General features: G+C 45.1%; 2 protein-coding genes across 11 annotated transcripts in view; one reads left to right on the forward strand and one right to left on the reverse strand.

Annotated features, from left to right (window-relative positions):
• Positions 1-450: 450 nt before the first annotated feature.
• On the reverse strand, positions 451-8,390 carry CCDC89 (coiled-coil domain containing 89). Of its 5 annotated transcripts, none has more exons than XM_053304311.1 (3): positions 8,300-8,390; positions 7,545-7,874; positions 451-2,036 (listed from the first exon to the last, which is right to left on the reverse strand). In XM_053304311.1, exon 3 carries the CDS (start codon positions 1,765-1,767, stop codon positions 685-687), a length of 1,083 nt encoding a protein of 360 aa, XP_053160286.1. In that variant the 5' UTR covers positions 1,768-2,036; positions 7,545-7,874; positions 8,300-8,390; the 3' UTR covers positions 451-684. The 5 variants fall into 5 exon arrangements, with proteins under 5 accessions (XP_053160286.1, XP_053160287.1, XP_053160289.1 ...); XM_053304312.1 differs by lacking the exon at positions 8,300-8,390 and adding an exon at positions 8,110-8,127; XM_053304314.1 differs by lacking the exons at positions 7,545-7,874; positions 8,300-8,390 and adding an exon at positions 7,319-7,338.
• A 600-nt stretch (positions 8,391-8,990) lies between these two features.
• The window catches only part of LOC128348713 (keratin-associated protein 10-4-like), a 20,989-nt gene continuing 15,057 nt past the window's right edge, over positions 8,991-14,922 (forward strand). For all 6 annotated transcript variants that reach the window (XM_053304303.1, XM_053304306.1, XM_053304307.1 and 3 more), the window contains exon 1: positions 8,991-14,922. This exon is cut by the window's right edge and continues 6,707 nt beyond it. Coding sequence is in view for 2 of the 6 variants with exons in the window: in XM_053304306.1 (XP_053160281.1) it covers positions 13,319-14,755 (1,437 nt within the window). In the remaining 4 variants the exon portion in view is untranslated.

A 14,922-nucleotide genomic window follows, 5' to 3' on the forward strand; every position in this document is an offset into this window, starting at 1 on the left:
GCAGTGTACCACCTAATGGGGCAGCGGGGAAGTAAATTGCCTAGGAAGCAAGAGGTCGCTGGGCAGCAGTGATATAGGAAGGTGCTGAAAGGCATCATCTCATACTGGGAGATGGCAATGGTAAACCCCTCCTGTATTCTAGCAAAGAAAAACCACAGGGCTCTATGGTTGCTGACTCCATGGCACAATTTTACTTATTACTTTAGTGGTGTGCCTGCATTCAACATAACCTGTGAATAACTGTATTGGACACTGTATATAATATATGGATAAGGCTTTAGTTACAGTAATTTGCATTAACAAAAAAATCTAATGGTACCTTAAAAACTAACACACTCATTCATTAATTTGGCTAATTCTGGTTAGAAGTTGAGATATGTTCAGTATATATTACAATATATATTACCTTCCTTGTCATGAATGAAAAAAACATATTCCACACACAAAAAACATGTTTCAAACTTTTTTATTTTAATGTTTTACGAGTGCAAAGTTTTACTGATATGAAATCCGAATTTTGACAGTGTAAGAACTGTTGTTGCTTTTTTTTTTTTTTAGCTCCGAATAAAATTAAAATCGGTAGCTACAACAGCAAAATAATCCGATGGAAGATTATTTTTAAAGTGGTGTGAGCTGTTAATTCCTGATAGTAGCAAAGCTTAGTAGATGGGAAAGGGGTAAGGATTATGCCATGAAATGGCGGAGTTTGGTATTTAACTCTTTCTCTTTAGTAAGTAAATCAGTGCTGTGCTTCTTGTAAGCCTCAAAATGCATCCGGAGCTCAGTATAGGCTTGTTCTGCCCCAACCAGCCGCCGCTGCAGATCTCGAACGCGGAGATTACTATCCACTGCTACAGCCTCTGCCTCAAAGCGCAGTTCTGCTGCCTGCTTGGCTTTTTCCATCTCTTCTGCCTTCTTCTCCAGTTGCAAGATCTCTTTTTGCTTTTCCTGCAATGCTTTGCCTCTGTCCATTGCCAGGTTCAGCAGCTCTTCTTTTTCCTTGGTCAACTTCTCCAGCTTCGTTTGGGAGCTGCCATCTGCCTCTCTTAACTGCTTTTCTGCTTGCTCCAGTTGCTCAGTGACATGACTGTGTCTTTCCTCTAGGATGTCCAGTTGGCTTCTCAAAGAGCTGACTTCCTCAGCATGAGCACTGGCTTGCTGGCTCTGGGCTTCCAGAAGCTCCTTCTCTCGCTCTTGGGCACGGTGGCCATCTTGTCTGTAACTTTCCCTTAAGGACTCCATTTCCTCTGAGAGTTCCTTAAACTGTGATGTGAGCCGGCTCAGCTCTGACTCTTTCTCTTTCAAAGCCTGGCTGAAGAGGCTTTGGTTCTCCTGGCGCAAGCGTTTGTTTTCTTCTCTCAGCTGCATGTTCTGCCGTTTGTGCTCATCTTTGAAGTGTATCATGTCTTCGTGGTTGGCGGCCAAGTCCATAAAGCGTTCTTCCAGCTGCTGGACGCGCCGTGTCTGGCTCTCCAGCCTCAGGGTATCCGCCATCCTCATCTCCTCCAGATCCGTGTTGACCTGCTCTAGAGCCTTGCATCGTAACAGGTGCTCATCAGCCCGCTTCTTCAAGATACAGATGAGCTGAGATTGCTCATGGAGGCGCGCACGTAGCATCGCCTTCTCGCCCTTCTCCCCACCAGAGAGGCCTTGGAGTTTCTCCAAGGCTGCAAAGGGATCTCCCATGTCCCATTCTAGGTCTTCTGCTGCCTCATTTGGGATTTTGTGGGGGAAAGCCATTCCTGGATTCTTCTTATCCTGAGGCATGTCAAGGAACTGCTTTCTCCTAATCAGACTCTCTAGCACTTTCTCTCAGGTCACAGTCAGCAATTCTGAACTGCTTGGCAGCTGTTCCAGTTGCCCAAATGACAGTTGGTAGAAACGTCCCAAGAATGCTGTGATCTCACAGCCCAAGCAGCTCAGACGTTCTAGAACTAGCCCATATTGCCAGTGACTCTCGACACTCAGGTTCCTCTTGCACAGTAGAGGTGAAACACAGATTTGCACTTGACAGTGAACTGTTGCAATATGTCAGTCTAGCAAAGAAGAAAGACATAACATTATTATTTTATTTATTTATATTTTTATTACTCTATGTAAACTGCTTTGGGGACTTTTGTTGAAAAGTGGTATATAAATATTCATAGCAGCAGTAGCAGTAACATGGAATGAATGCTTATCCAGCTAGTTCTTAGTTTAGGTAAATTCTTGGTAGCATTTCATGCCTGATAAAGTGTTGTATTTCAGGGGAAGGCCATTACTAATTTTTCACACTGCCTCTTACCTATCTAATTGCACTTACCAAAAGATTTATACCTCCTTCAATTCAAAATGGCTCTTGGCTCCACTCAGGGCTGGCATGGCAGGATAGGCCACTGTAGAAGGCCCGGCACTCTGGGAGACCTACCATTGACAACTGCCCTCTGCTTGGGCTCCCCCAGAAAGGATTTGGCCCACCTAGCAACTGGCACATGCTGGCTGGGTGGACCCCCTCCCCTTTCTTTGCTGGTGGATGCTGGATTGTGTGCCGTTACCTCTTCCGTTCTTCCTCTCTCCACTCTCTTTTCAACATTGAGAAAGCAAGGGAAGGGGAGGGGGAGTGAAGAGGGGGGAAGCAAGGAAAAGAGGGGGAAATGGCTTCTCACCCACTGACGGGTTGGGCACAGCATCACTGCCCATTGTGACACCACTGGGCAACTGTAATGAATGCCCTTGGTCACTGTTGCCATGTGCAGCAGGGCTCTTGCTAGCATCTGCCACCCACTCAAGGTAAGGTGAGGTGAGATGAGGTGAGCCTACTCAGGGAGGAGGATGCCCATGGAAGGTCATGCTGGAGCTGATCCAAACTCAGCTCCATCCTACTTAACTTCTTATTCACAGTAGATTGTATGTGTCTAAATACATTTATGGTAAAGTCTGTGGATTTAAGAATACCTAATGGCACAGCGGGGAAATGCTTGACTAACAAGCAGAAGGTTGCCGGTTCGAATCCCCACTGGTATGTTTCCCAGACTATGGGAAACACCTATATTGGGCAGCAGCGATATAGGAAGATGCTGAAAGGCATCATCTCATACTGTGTGGAAGGAGGCAATGGCAAACCCTTCCTGTATAGGCTCTGTGAGTACCAGGAGTCGAAATTGACTTGACAGCACACGTTACCTAACTGCATAGGACTGGGCTGTCAATCCAATATAGCAACTGACATACTCTAAAGCAGCCTTTTTTCCATGCCAATGGACCTCCCCCACCGTGATCCTTAAGTATTATTCATAAACCCCCACCCCATTGGTAAAATATATTTTCATAAGGCTCCAGTAAAAATTAGAGTGGGGTGCGGGAGTACTCAGGATCATTATTTTCAAGAACTTTATTCTGGCTCACTAGGAAGCAAATTGAGTTCAGCACACATAGCAAAGAATGTGTGTAAAAAAAACTCTGAGCCCTTTTCAAATGCATTGCGGGGAACAATAGAGCCCATTACACTCTGGTGTGTCTTGTCAGCAGTGAAGGTTTAATTACAATTCAAGAAAAATAAAGGCCATGCCGTATTTGATTATAAAGGATGTTTGGGGGAAGTTACCTTTATATATTTACTGTAATTTTCCACAGACCTTCTGGACCTACCCCGTGGACTCCTAGAGCTTCTATAGACCCCCAGATTAAGAACCTTTGCTGGAAAGTACCATCTACATTGATGGAACTGTATCAGTAATACTCAATAATATATCCTGGGCATCTTTGACTGGCATCTGTGGCAGCTGAACGGCTCACTTATTGGGATGAGATATGGCCAACTGGACAGAATCTTTTACAGATGAGTAATGGCTATTTTCTTCTTTCCTTTCCAAATTTTCCATTCTTGTATTCCAACGGTGAGGTTTAATTCAACTGGAAAGGACTGTAGACAAGTCAAAGGTATAACACCTTGTTGAGATTATTATATTATATATATATAGATCCCTCAATATACATGGCACTTGATGGAATAACATAAGCAGAAGACCAGTGACTGTCTTTAGAAACTACAGTCTAAATTTTGACTGTGAAGAATATGGATATTATTATTATTTATTATTATTACATTTTATATCCCGCTCTTCCTCCAGGAAGCCCAGAGTGGTGTACAACATACTTAGGTTTCTCCTCACAACAACCCTGTGAAGTAGGTTAGGCTGAGAGAGAAGTGACTGGCCCAGAGTCAGTCAGCGAGTCTCATGGAAGTATGGGGATTTGAACTCTCGAGTCTCCCCGGTTCTAGTCCGGCACTCCAACCACTACACCACGCTGGCTCTGATAGGTAAGGAGAAGCAGGTCAGAGGAACCAGGGATGAACGTGAACAAATGCAGTTGTGTGCAGAGTGTGATTCAGACAAACCAGATCCTCCCTCCGCCCCCAGTGCAGCAAAGGGACACGCCAGTAAGACATCTGTGAAAGACCTCAGGATGGGCACGCTCTCAGCATGTACCTCTTTTATTCTCCAGCAGTGAAGGAATGTATCTGTGATTGGGGTTACACTCCTCCTCCTCCTCCTCCTCCTCCTCCTCCTCCTCCTCCTTGCTCCAAAGACAGGGCCAGTGGATCAGCTTTCAGTGCCCTCATATAGAGGGAGGATCTCACCCATGTCCCCATTTTTGGTCCTGTCTCGCTCTGAAAAACAGGCTTGCAGGGGAGATTTGAACCGGCAGCCTCTGACTTGCTAATCAAGTCATTTCCCCACTGCACTATCAGGGTTCCAGTCCTTTGCTCTCAGGAGCTCCTGTGGATGTGTTCTGCACAAGAGTTAAACCCTTTGTGTGATTTATGTCAGGTTGGCCTCTGCAACAGGTTCTGTAATTGGGCTTGATTTGTGCATTCAGGTTAACATAGTGAGGCTATTCACACAATGGGAGAAAATCCTCCCATCGTGAGAACCACCAGGCTCGAGCCTGCGAGCCTGGTGGTTCTTAGGTGGGTCACCCACTTAAGTAGCCCAGCACTGAAACCCAGTTTTTCTGATCATGAATTGCTGTGGCATGGCTCCACACTGCAGCAACTCACGAGGAGACCCCCGGAGGGGAGGCGAAAAGCCGCTTCTTGGCTCGGGGCTTAGCCCGCTCTCCCCGCAAACCCTCTCCAGGCGGCTCCCACTGATCGTGGGAACCACCTCAGTGTGTACCTGATGAACTCTGTATTCAGTAAGTTCCATGCTTCTTCAGTTGATCCTTACACCCTTTCTAAACATCAGTTTGACCCTGCTGCTTATTCAGACTCTGCTGCGTCTAACGAAGGCCAAGAGTCTCCAGAAATAGTGGAGGCTTCATAGTTTTCCCAGCTGGGGAGCTTTCTCTCATTCATCTGGACAATACAAGCCATTTAGAGTTTTTGTCTAAGACTAATGTGTCTCACTGAACCATATTTGTTCTTTCTTGAAAGTGCAGGTTCTAGACTCACATCTCTAGTAATCTCCTTGGATTTCAGAAGTTTGAACAGGTACCTTCCCAAGAAAGGTAGGCGTTCCATTTTCCTTGTTTAAAGGTCCAAGACAGATCCACAGAAATGCATCTACATTTCTCATGCTAGCATAGGCTCCACACTTACTGCAGGTAAACTCTGTTTTCATCATACTTAGAGGATCATGCTTGGGTTCTTTGGTCCAAAAACGACTTATGCAAAATCACACGCTGGTTGAAAGAGAATGATCAAAATCTTCCATTCTGCCTTGCTGGGTAGCTGCATGCACAATTCAGATGTATCGGAGTTTGGGCATGGCGGTTCTGTTGAAGATGATAATCCATTCTGATAACCCATTCTGCCTGTTCTGCAGCTCCTTCTACCAAGTCTTCTGGTCCACCACATGGCAACATGATTGTCTTATCAATTATTTCCCCTTAGAAGTCAAATACTTTGACACCATCAGATAGTTCATTTTGAAAAGGAGTCCTTCAAAAAGAGATGCAGACCTATTCAGGGTTGAGGTGACCCCCTCCCCGGGCTATAGCTAGCTTTTTAATATCCCGTTCATGGACACACTCCTTCACTGCTGTAGAATAAAATGTTGGGACTTGCCTGATAAGTTCATTCTCTGCAGTGGAACGGAGTGTATCCGACCCACCCATATAGTCTTCTCGTTCTGGCCAGAAGACATTCTTAGTTTTTTTTTCTCTCTCGAGTTTTGTCATTCCAGATCCCCCTGGAATGTTAACATATATCTTGGGACACTTTCCCCAGGTTTTTGCATGTTTTCCCTTTCAGTTATGTTGTTTTTCCTATTGGCACTATTAGCTATCAGATCTCTGTGCCTGGGGGTATGGGTGAGGGCCAACAAAAGGAAGTACTTTTTCATGCAACACATAATTAACCTATGGAATTCTCTGCCACAAGATGTGGTGACAGCCACCTACCTGGATGGCTTTAACAGGGCCTTAGATAAATTCATGGAGGACAAGTCTATCAGTGGATACGAGTCTTAGGGCTATAGGCCTAAGAGGCAAGATGCCTCTAAATACCAGTTGCAGGGGAGCAACAGCAGGAGAGAGGGCATGCTCTCAGCTCTTGCCTGTGGGCTTCCCAGAGGCATCTGGTGGGCCTTTGTGTGAAACAGGGTGCTGGACTAGATTGGCCTTGGGCCTATCTTATATTCTTATGAGCGCTTCCCTCTATATGAGGACGTTGAAAGCTAAAAGCTGATTGGCTCTGTCTTTGGAGCAAGTAGGAGGCTCATAACCCATTCACGGATACACTGTGTTCGACTGCAGAGAATGAACTTATCAGGTAAGTCCCAATGTTTCAGTTATGTAGACTGGAAGGGTATTGTGCAAACCAGTAGCGGGCTGTCTGTCTGTCTGTCTTCCATGCATGTGTGTATGTGTGCACACCAAAGGCATTCCTAACCCAGAGGACTGTTTATCCTAGGGCTGGCCTTGATCGTTGGACAACTCCCTTCGTCCTTAGCCACCCCCAGTCGCCTTTGGCCATTAGATAGGAACTGAATGGTGTGGCTCCTTTCCTCTACCCCATGGGAGATGTAGTCCAAAAATATCTGGGGACTCAAGGTTGGGAGATTTACCATATGGCAGTTACCTCTCCCCCACCCTCCAAGTCCTTTCTGATAATCCCAACACTTGCTAAAAAAAACCCCAGTATTTTCACAGTATACATTCTGGTTAAACCAATATGCGATTAACAGCATTCATAATGGAAAGGGGACATTGTTGCCTCCAGTGGCACCCAGCTCAAAGTATACTCTGCATCTTCATTAATCAAAAGAGCTACAAGTATATGTGGATTAATCCTTCAGTGCCAAACAAAAAGACAGATTAATATGAATCAACTAACCTTCCTTAAAAATACTTTAAAAAACTTTCTTATGGCGATGTACTCCCACACACCAAGGGGGTACAGATCCCACCCAAAATACTTCTCAGGGGCTCAGTTCCTCAAGAGGTGATGCGCTTTGAAGGGGCAAGATGAAGAAAGGATCTCACCTGCGTGAGAGAAAATAAATATTTGAAGTGGATTTTTTTTTAAAAGTTAATAGAAGAGCTGCAAAATGATTCCTTACCAGGCATTATTCTTTGTCTATCTCGGTCTGACACGCCTGTGGAGTTTGCATCTCCATGGCAATAGGGATGTTGACTCCCTATTCATTCCAGACTCCAGCCATTCATTTCAGGACACAAGTCTCGCCTACTTGGAATGATTCCCAAGCGGAGGAGGGGTCTAGGGAACAGTTCCTCCCAGAAGCTTGAAAAGTTCTGCAGGCGAGATGGAAGCAGGATCCCCCCAAAGGGGTTAATTTGCCATTGCCTGCAGAGATGAGGCTTTGCTTTCCTTCCAAAAAGTCTGATAACAGCTAGTTGCTTGCTCTGCAGCTCCTTCTGGAGGGTGTTGCCTGAAGATTAAATAGAGAAGAAATAAAGCTACCGGATATAGGTTTAAAATAAAGCTGGTATGTGATAACAGGAGAAATAATATATATGATAAAAACATATTATGGAAACTTGAATATATTCATCAGTTTTTAATATGTGCAATTTAACCAAAGCATATAATTGATCTTAACCTTCTGGGTGAGAAGTTGCAAAATCTTAAATATAGTGTACTCTGTTATGATTTTCTCTACTTACTTCCTTTCCCTGCACTCTCCATTAATAATAGAGTTTTCTTGGAATTTGAATTCTATATGGCAAGCAGCACAATCCTATGCATGTTGTATTTAGAAGTAAGTTATTATTATTATTTATTATTATTATTCCTACTACTGTTAACCCACAGGTTCCTATCTACTTGGTAGACGATAGCCAATTTTGTACGTACCAAGGAGGAGAAAACTTTATAGTTCAAAGAAGCTTTATTGAATTCTGCAGAGTTAACAAAGTGTCCGTCTAGGGGATAGTTCCCAAAGACAAGACGGACCCAAGATGGTGTCCGTCCAAAGCTTTTATACAACAATTGATACATCTGAATACATCATCATTCACAACAAGCCAGCCAGGTAGTCCGGCAGTACAACTCCATCTTAGGCCAACAGGCTTACAATACTACCATTGTTAAAGGAGTGCTTATGCAGCTTTCGAGGAGGCAGTTCAGATACCAGCATCATCACCTCTCCTGACCAGTAGGCCAGAACAAAGCAAGGCATAGAGAATACATACTATGTTGCAAGTTACAAGGTCTGCAAGGCACAGAGTATGAGAACCAAAGCATACTAAGCAGATTCTTTCCCACTGACATACATTCAGGAATACAAGATGGAGGGAACTCTTGCTCTCTTCAGCTACCATCCAAATGGTGTAGCAAGAGCTCAGTTCTCCATTAACTATATACCCTAGGATCAATACATATAGATCAATATGAAATGCTTAGATTCACGGGTAACACTACTACTACTAGCTAAAGTAATATGCAGACGAATAAAGCACCAGTGTTTCTCATGAAGTGCTGGTGCTGCAGACTAGCAGAGCATGATGGGGTGGGGGGACGACACAATTTTCTCAGATTGCCCCCACCCCTGAAAATGCTCCCTGCAACCTGGAAGCAGGTCCCTGAAAGCTGTGACCCATAGGGACCTACTTCCAGGTCTCAGGGAGTGATTCCAGGGATGGTGAAGATGCGTGGAAATTGTTCTCTCCCTGCCACCAAGGGAGCACACACATTGCTGTAGTCTACACTACAGGCAACACTAATGTTGGTGCTTCATTAGTCTGCTTACCAGCCATTATTATTAGTATTAGTATTAGTATTAGTATACTGCTTTCCAGCAAAATAGTTCTCAAATCAGTTTACCCAGCAAAAGGTATGAGAAAATGGTTCCCTGTCCCAAGAGGACTCAACAATCTTTTTTTTTTTTTTAAAGATGCAGATATAAGGAAAGCACCAGCAACCGCCACTGGAGAGATGCTATGTTGGGCTAAATAGGGACCCATTGTATTCAATTTTTTGATTGATTTATTGATTTTGATACCGCCTAACCCAGATGTCTCTAGGTGGTTCACATGAATAAAAATAAATAAAATAAATAACCCGTTAAAACCATTAAAAATTAAAAACCTTTTTAAAAAAATCACTGAAAGCCAGACTAAAAAACATGTGCCTTTCAGGCCCTTGTAAAGCCTGCTAATGTCTTAAGCCTCAAATATCAATATATATGCACCGCTGTTTTGAGGGCATTCTCTTCTCAAGGAGTGAGTGGAAGTGGAGCTGATGAAAAGTGCTCTTGGCCATAGCCTTAGCCTAAGACACCAGGGTGAGACCAGGATCCAAGAGTGCCCAAACTGCATACCTGTTCTTTCTGGGGGACCAGAAAGTCCCCCATCTTTTCTGTAAACCCATCTAGAACAGGAGATTCTATTTCTATCCAATCCTCCAAAATTACATCCCCCTCACATTACTACTCCTCTGTCTAGCATGGATTCAGTTTCAATTTAGTATCCCTCATCCAGCCATTACTGCCTGTAGGCAGGCAGCAGCATCCATGCACATGCTCACAAGTTTTTAAATATCTGCTCAGTTAAGATCCCACAGTTGGGGAGATAATGTCATTTGCTAATAATGATGACCCGGAGAGAGAGATTTGGGTGTCATCAGCACACTGATAACACATATCCTGATGACCTCGCCCAGCGGTTTCATGTTGATGTTAAAAAGCATTGGTAACATGCTCTCTCAGGGCTCTCTCAGGACTCCATTCTAACAGCTCTCGTTTCAAAGAGCAACTGGCACCAAGCACGGAGTTTAGATGTTACATCTAACTGAGACAGGAGCAGAACCATTGCAAGGCAGTGCCTTCTGTCCCTAACCCTGCTAACTGAACAAAAGAGGCACCTTTTAAAAGTGGTGTTTCTCTTTATTTAGCAGGGCGCTTTCCAGACTAGACCCTACAATGGGGTCACACTTCCTGCGTCGTGACACCGCAGTCCCTACTCAGACAGCAGGGTGCCGTTCACATTGCCAATGCCTTGTCTCAAATTTAATCGCTGCGATATAGAGCAAGGACGTCGTGTATCGAGCATGAAAAAGTTGCTGTCTTTTTGGGTTGTTAGTTGCTGCGAGACGGCTCCCCCTGCTGTTTACGTTCCGCATGCGACTTGCCCGAACGGAGGCATTTTGCTGCTGCTGAGCTGCTAGTCTGGAAAGCGCACGGGGAATTGCAACTGGCCCTATCCATCCCCGGGACAGCATCCATCCCGTGGCAGTTGCTGGTGCCGATCTTGCATTTCTTTTTTAGATCGTGAGCCCTTTGGGAACAGGGAGCCTGTGTGTGTGTGTGTCTGTGTGTGTACATGTGCGTACGTGTGCGCATATGTGTGTATGTGTGTACGTGTGTGTACGTGTGTCTGTATGTGTGTACGTGTGTACATGTGTGTATGTGTGTGTCTGTGTGTGTCTGTCTGTGTGTCTGTGTCTTTGTGTGTGTGTCTGTCTGTATGTATCTGTATGTGTGTACATTGTGTGTGTGTGTGTGTCTGTCTGTCTGTCTGTCTCTGTGTGTGTCTGTGTGTGTGTCTGTGTCTATGTCTGTCTGTGTCTGTCTGTGTGTGTGTGTGTGTGTCTGTGTATGTGTCTGTATGTGTGTCTGTCTGTGTCTGTGTCTGTGTATATGTGTGTACGTGTGTGTACGTGTGTGTACGTGTGTCTGTCTGTGTCTGTGTGTGTCTGTCTGTCTCTGTGTGTGTGTGTGTCTGTGTCTGTGTGTCTGTGTCTATGTCTGTCTCTCTGTGTGTCTCTGTGTCTGTGTGTCTGGGTCTGTGCCTGTGTCTGTGTGCTTGTGTCTGTGTGCACATGTGTGTACATGTGTGTCTGTGTCTGTGTGTGTCTCTCTGTGTGTGTCTGTTTGTGCGTCTGTGTCTATGTGTGTGTCTGTCTGTCTGTCTGTGTATGTGTCTGTATGTGTCTGTATGTGTGTACATTGTGTGTCTGTGTCTGTCTGTCTGTCTCTGTCTGTGTGTGTTTCTCTGTGTGTCTCTGTGTGTATGTGTGTGTGTGTCCATTTGTCTGTGTGTGTCTGTGTGTGTGTGTATGGTGTGTGTCTGTGTCTATCTGTGCGTGTCTGTATCTGTGTGTGTGTGACTGTGTGTGTGTACATTTGTCTGTGTGTGTCTGTGTGTCTTTGTATGTCTGTGTGTGTCTGTGTGCGTCTCTGTGCATGTGAGTCTGTGTCTCTGTGTGTCTGTGCATGTGTGTATACGTGTGTCTGTATGTGTCTGTGTGTGTGTGTGTGTGTGCATGTCTGTGTCTGTGTTTCTGTAAGTGTGTGTGTCTGTGTGTGTGTGTACATTTGTCTGTGTGTGTACGTATGTGTGTATGTGTGTGCATGGGTGTGTGTGCGTGTCTGTGTCTGTCTGTGTGTTTCTGTGTGTGTGTCTGTGTCTGTGTGTCTGTTTGCGTGTGGTGTGTATGTTTGTGTGTGTCCATTTGTCTCTGTGTGTCTGTGTGTGTCTGTGTCTTTATGTCTGTCTGCGTGTGTGTGTGTCTGTGTCTTTGTGTATGTCTGTGTGCGTCTGTGTGCGCGTGCATCTGTGTCTGTCTGTGTGTCTACGTGTGTGTACATGTGTGTGTACGTGTGTGTGTCTGTCTGTGTGTCTTAAGTTTGTTTGTGTGCGTGTCTGTGTCTGTGTTTCTTTCAGTGTGTCTGTCTGTGTGATTGTATGTGTGTACGTTTGTGTGTGTCTGTGTGTACATGTGTGTACGTGTGTGTACGTACGTGTGTGTCTGTATGTGTTTGTACATGTGTGTCTGTGTACGTGTGTGTACGTGTGTGTACGTGTCTGTCTGTGTCTGTCTGTTTGTGTGTCTATGTGTGTCTGTCTGTGTGTGTATGTGTCTGTATGTATGTACGTTGAGTGTCTGTGTTTGTCTGTGTCTCTGTGTGTGCGTCTGTTTCTATGTGTGTGTCTGTATGTGGGTGTGTGTATGGTGTGTGTCTGTGTCTTTGTGTATGTCTGTGTGTGTCTGTGTGCATCTGTGTGCGTGTGCGTCTGTGTCTGTCTGTGTGTGTACGTGCGTGTGTACGTGTGTGTACGTGTGTGTGTCTGTAAGTTTGTGTGTGTGCGTGTCTGTGTCTGTGTTCCTGTAAGTGTGTGTGTGTGTGTGTGTCTGTATATGTGTACGTGTGTGTACATGTGTGTACGTGTGTGTGTACGTGTGTCTGTGTGTACATGTGTGTACGTGTGTCTCTGTGTGTGTCTGTCTGTGTCTATCTGTGTGTCTGTATGTGTGTGCATGGGTGTGTGTGCATGGGTGTGTGTGCATGGGTGTGTGTGCATGGGTGTGTGAATGTGCGTGTCTGTGTGTTTCTGTGTGTGTGTCTGTGTCTGTGTCTGTCTGTGTGTGGGTGTGTATGTTTGTGTGTGTCCATAGGTCTCTGTGTGTATATGTCTGTGTCTTTGTGTATCTCTGTGTGCGTCTGTGTCTCTCTGTGTGTCTCTGTGTGTCTCTGTGTGTATGCACGTGTGTGTGTCTGTCTGTGTGTCTGTAAGTTTGTGTGTGTGCGTGTCTGTGTCTTGTGTTTCTGTGAGTGTGTGTGTCTCTCTGTGTGTGTGTCTGTATATGTGTACGTATGTGTACATGCATGTGTACGTGTGTGTTAGTGTGTCTGTGTCTGTACGTTTGTGTGTGTGTGTTTACATGTGTGTACGTGTGTGTACGTACGTATGTGTACTTGTGTGTCTGTGTACTTGTGTGTCTGTGTACGTGTGTGTATGAGTGTGTCTGTGTTTGTGTGTGTGTCTATTTGTGTCTGTCTGTTTGTGTGTCTGTGTGTGTGTCTGTGTGTTTTTCTCTCTGTGTCTCTGTGTGTGTGTCTGTTTGTGCGTCTGTGTCTATGTGTGTGTCTGTATGTATGTGTGTGGGTGTGTGTATGGTGTGTGTCTGTGTGTGTATGTGTGTGTGTCCTTTTGTCTGTGTGTGTATGTCTCTGTGCATGTGAGTCTGTGTCTGTCTGTGTGTGTACGTGTGTATGTACATGTGTGTATGTGTACGTGTGTGTATGTGTGTGTACGTGTTTGTCTGTGTCTGTCTGTCTGTGTCTGTCTGTTTGTGTGTCTGTCCGTGTGTGTATGTGTCTGTCTGTGTGTGTATGTGTGTGTGTGTACATGTGTGTGTACATGTGTGTTTATGTGTGTGTACGTGTGTGTCTGTGTACGTGTGTATACGTGTCTGTCTGTGTCTGTCTGTTTGTGTGTCTGTGTATGTGCGTGTGAGTGTCTGTGTATGTGTGTGTCTATCTGTCTCTGTCTCTGTGTGTCTGTGTGTGTTTCGCTGTGTGTCTCTGTGTGTGTGTCTGTCTGTGTGTCTGTGTCTATGTGTGTGTCTGTATGTGTGTGTGTGGGTGTGTGTCTGTGTCTGTCTGTGCATGTCTGTGTCTGTGTGTGTATCTGTGTGTGTCCTTTTGTCTCTGTGTGTATGTGTGTGTGCGTCTCTGTGCATGTGAGTCTGTGTCTGTGTGTGTACGTGTGTGTGTGTATGTGTGTGTATGTGTGTGTACATGTGTGTACGTGTCTGTCTGTGTCTGTGTCTGTCTGTCTGTGTCTGTCTGTTTGTGTGTCTGTGTCTGTGTGTGTGTGTGTCCATTTGTCTGTGTGTGTCTGTGTGTGTGTGTGTGTCTGTAAGTTTGTGTGTGTGCGTGTCTGTGTCTGTGTTTCTGTGTGTCTATGTGTCTCTGTGTGTGTGTCTCTGTGTGTGTCTCTGTGTGTGTACATGTGTGTACATGTGTGTGTGTGTCTCTCTGTGTGTTTGTCTGTCTGGGTGTGTGTATCTGTGTCTGTGTGTCTGTATGTGTGTGTATGGGTGTGTGTATGGGTGTGTGTCTGTGTCTGTCCGTGTCTGTCCGTGTGGTTCTCTGTGTCTGTCTGTGTGTGGGTGTTTGTTTGTGTGTGTCCATTTGTCTGTGTGTATGTGTCTGTGTGTCTGTCTGTCTGTGTGTTTGTGTCTGTGTCTTTGTGTGTGCCTGTGTGTGTACATGTGTGTGTGTCTGTCTGTGTGCCTGTAAGTTTGTGTGCGTGTCTGTGTCTGTGTTTCTGTAAGTGTGTGTGTGTGTCTCTCTGTGTGTGTGTATGTGTGTGTGTGTCTGTATATGTGTACATGTGTGTACATGTGTATGTGTGTCTGTATGTGTGTACGTTTGTGTGTGTCCATTTGTCTCTGTGTGTGTGTGTGTATGTGTCTGTGTGTCTGTGTGTTTGTGTCTGTGTCTTTGTGTGCGTCTGTGTGTGTACGTGTGTGTGTGTCTGTCTGTGTGCCTGTAAGTTTGTGTGCGTGTCTGTGTTTCTGTAAGTGTGTGTGTGTGTCTCTGTGTGTGTGTATGTGTGTGTCTGTATATGTGTACGTGTGTGTACGTGTGTATGTGTGTATGTTTGTGTGTGTCCATTTGTCTCTGTGTGTCTGTGTGTGTATGTGTCTGTGTGTCTGTCTGTGTGTGTGTTTGTGTCTGTGTCTTTGTG

Source organism: Hemicordylus capensis, chromosome 3, assembly GCF_027244095.1.
Source record: "Hemicordylus capensis ecotype Gifberg chromosome 3, rHemCap1.1.pri, whole genome shotgun sequence".
NCBI classification, from domain to species: Eukaryota; Metazoa; Chordata; class Lepidosauria; order Squamata; family Cordylidae; genus Hemicordylus; species Hemicordylus capensis.

Coding starts and splice junctions, on each gene's coding strand:
- CCDC89 (XM_053304311.1), bottom strand. CDS start 1,767: ATGCCTCAGGATAAGAAGAATCCAGGAATGGCTTTCCCCCACAAAATC.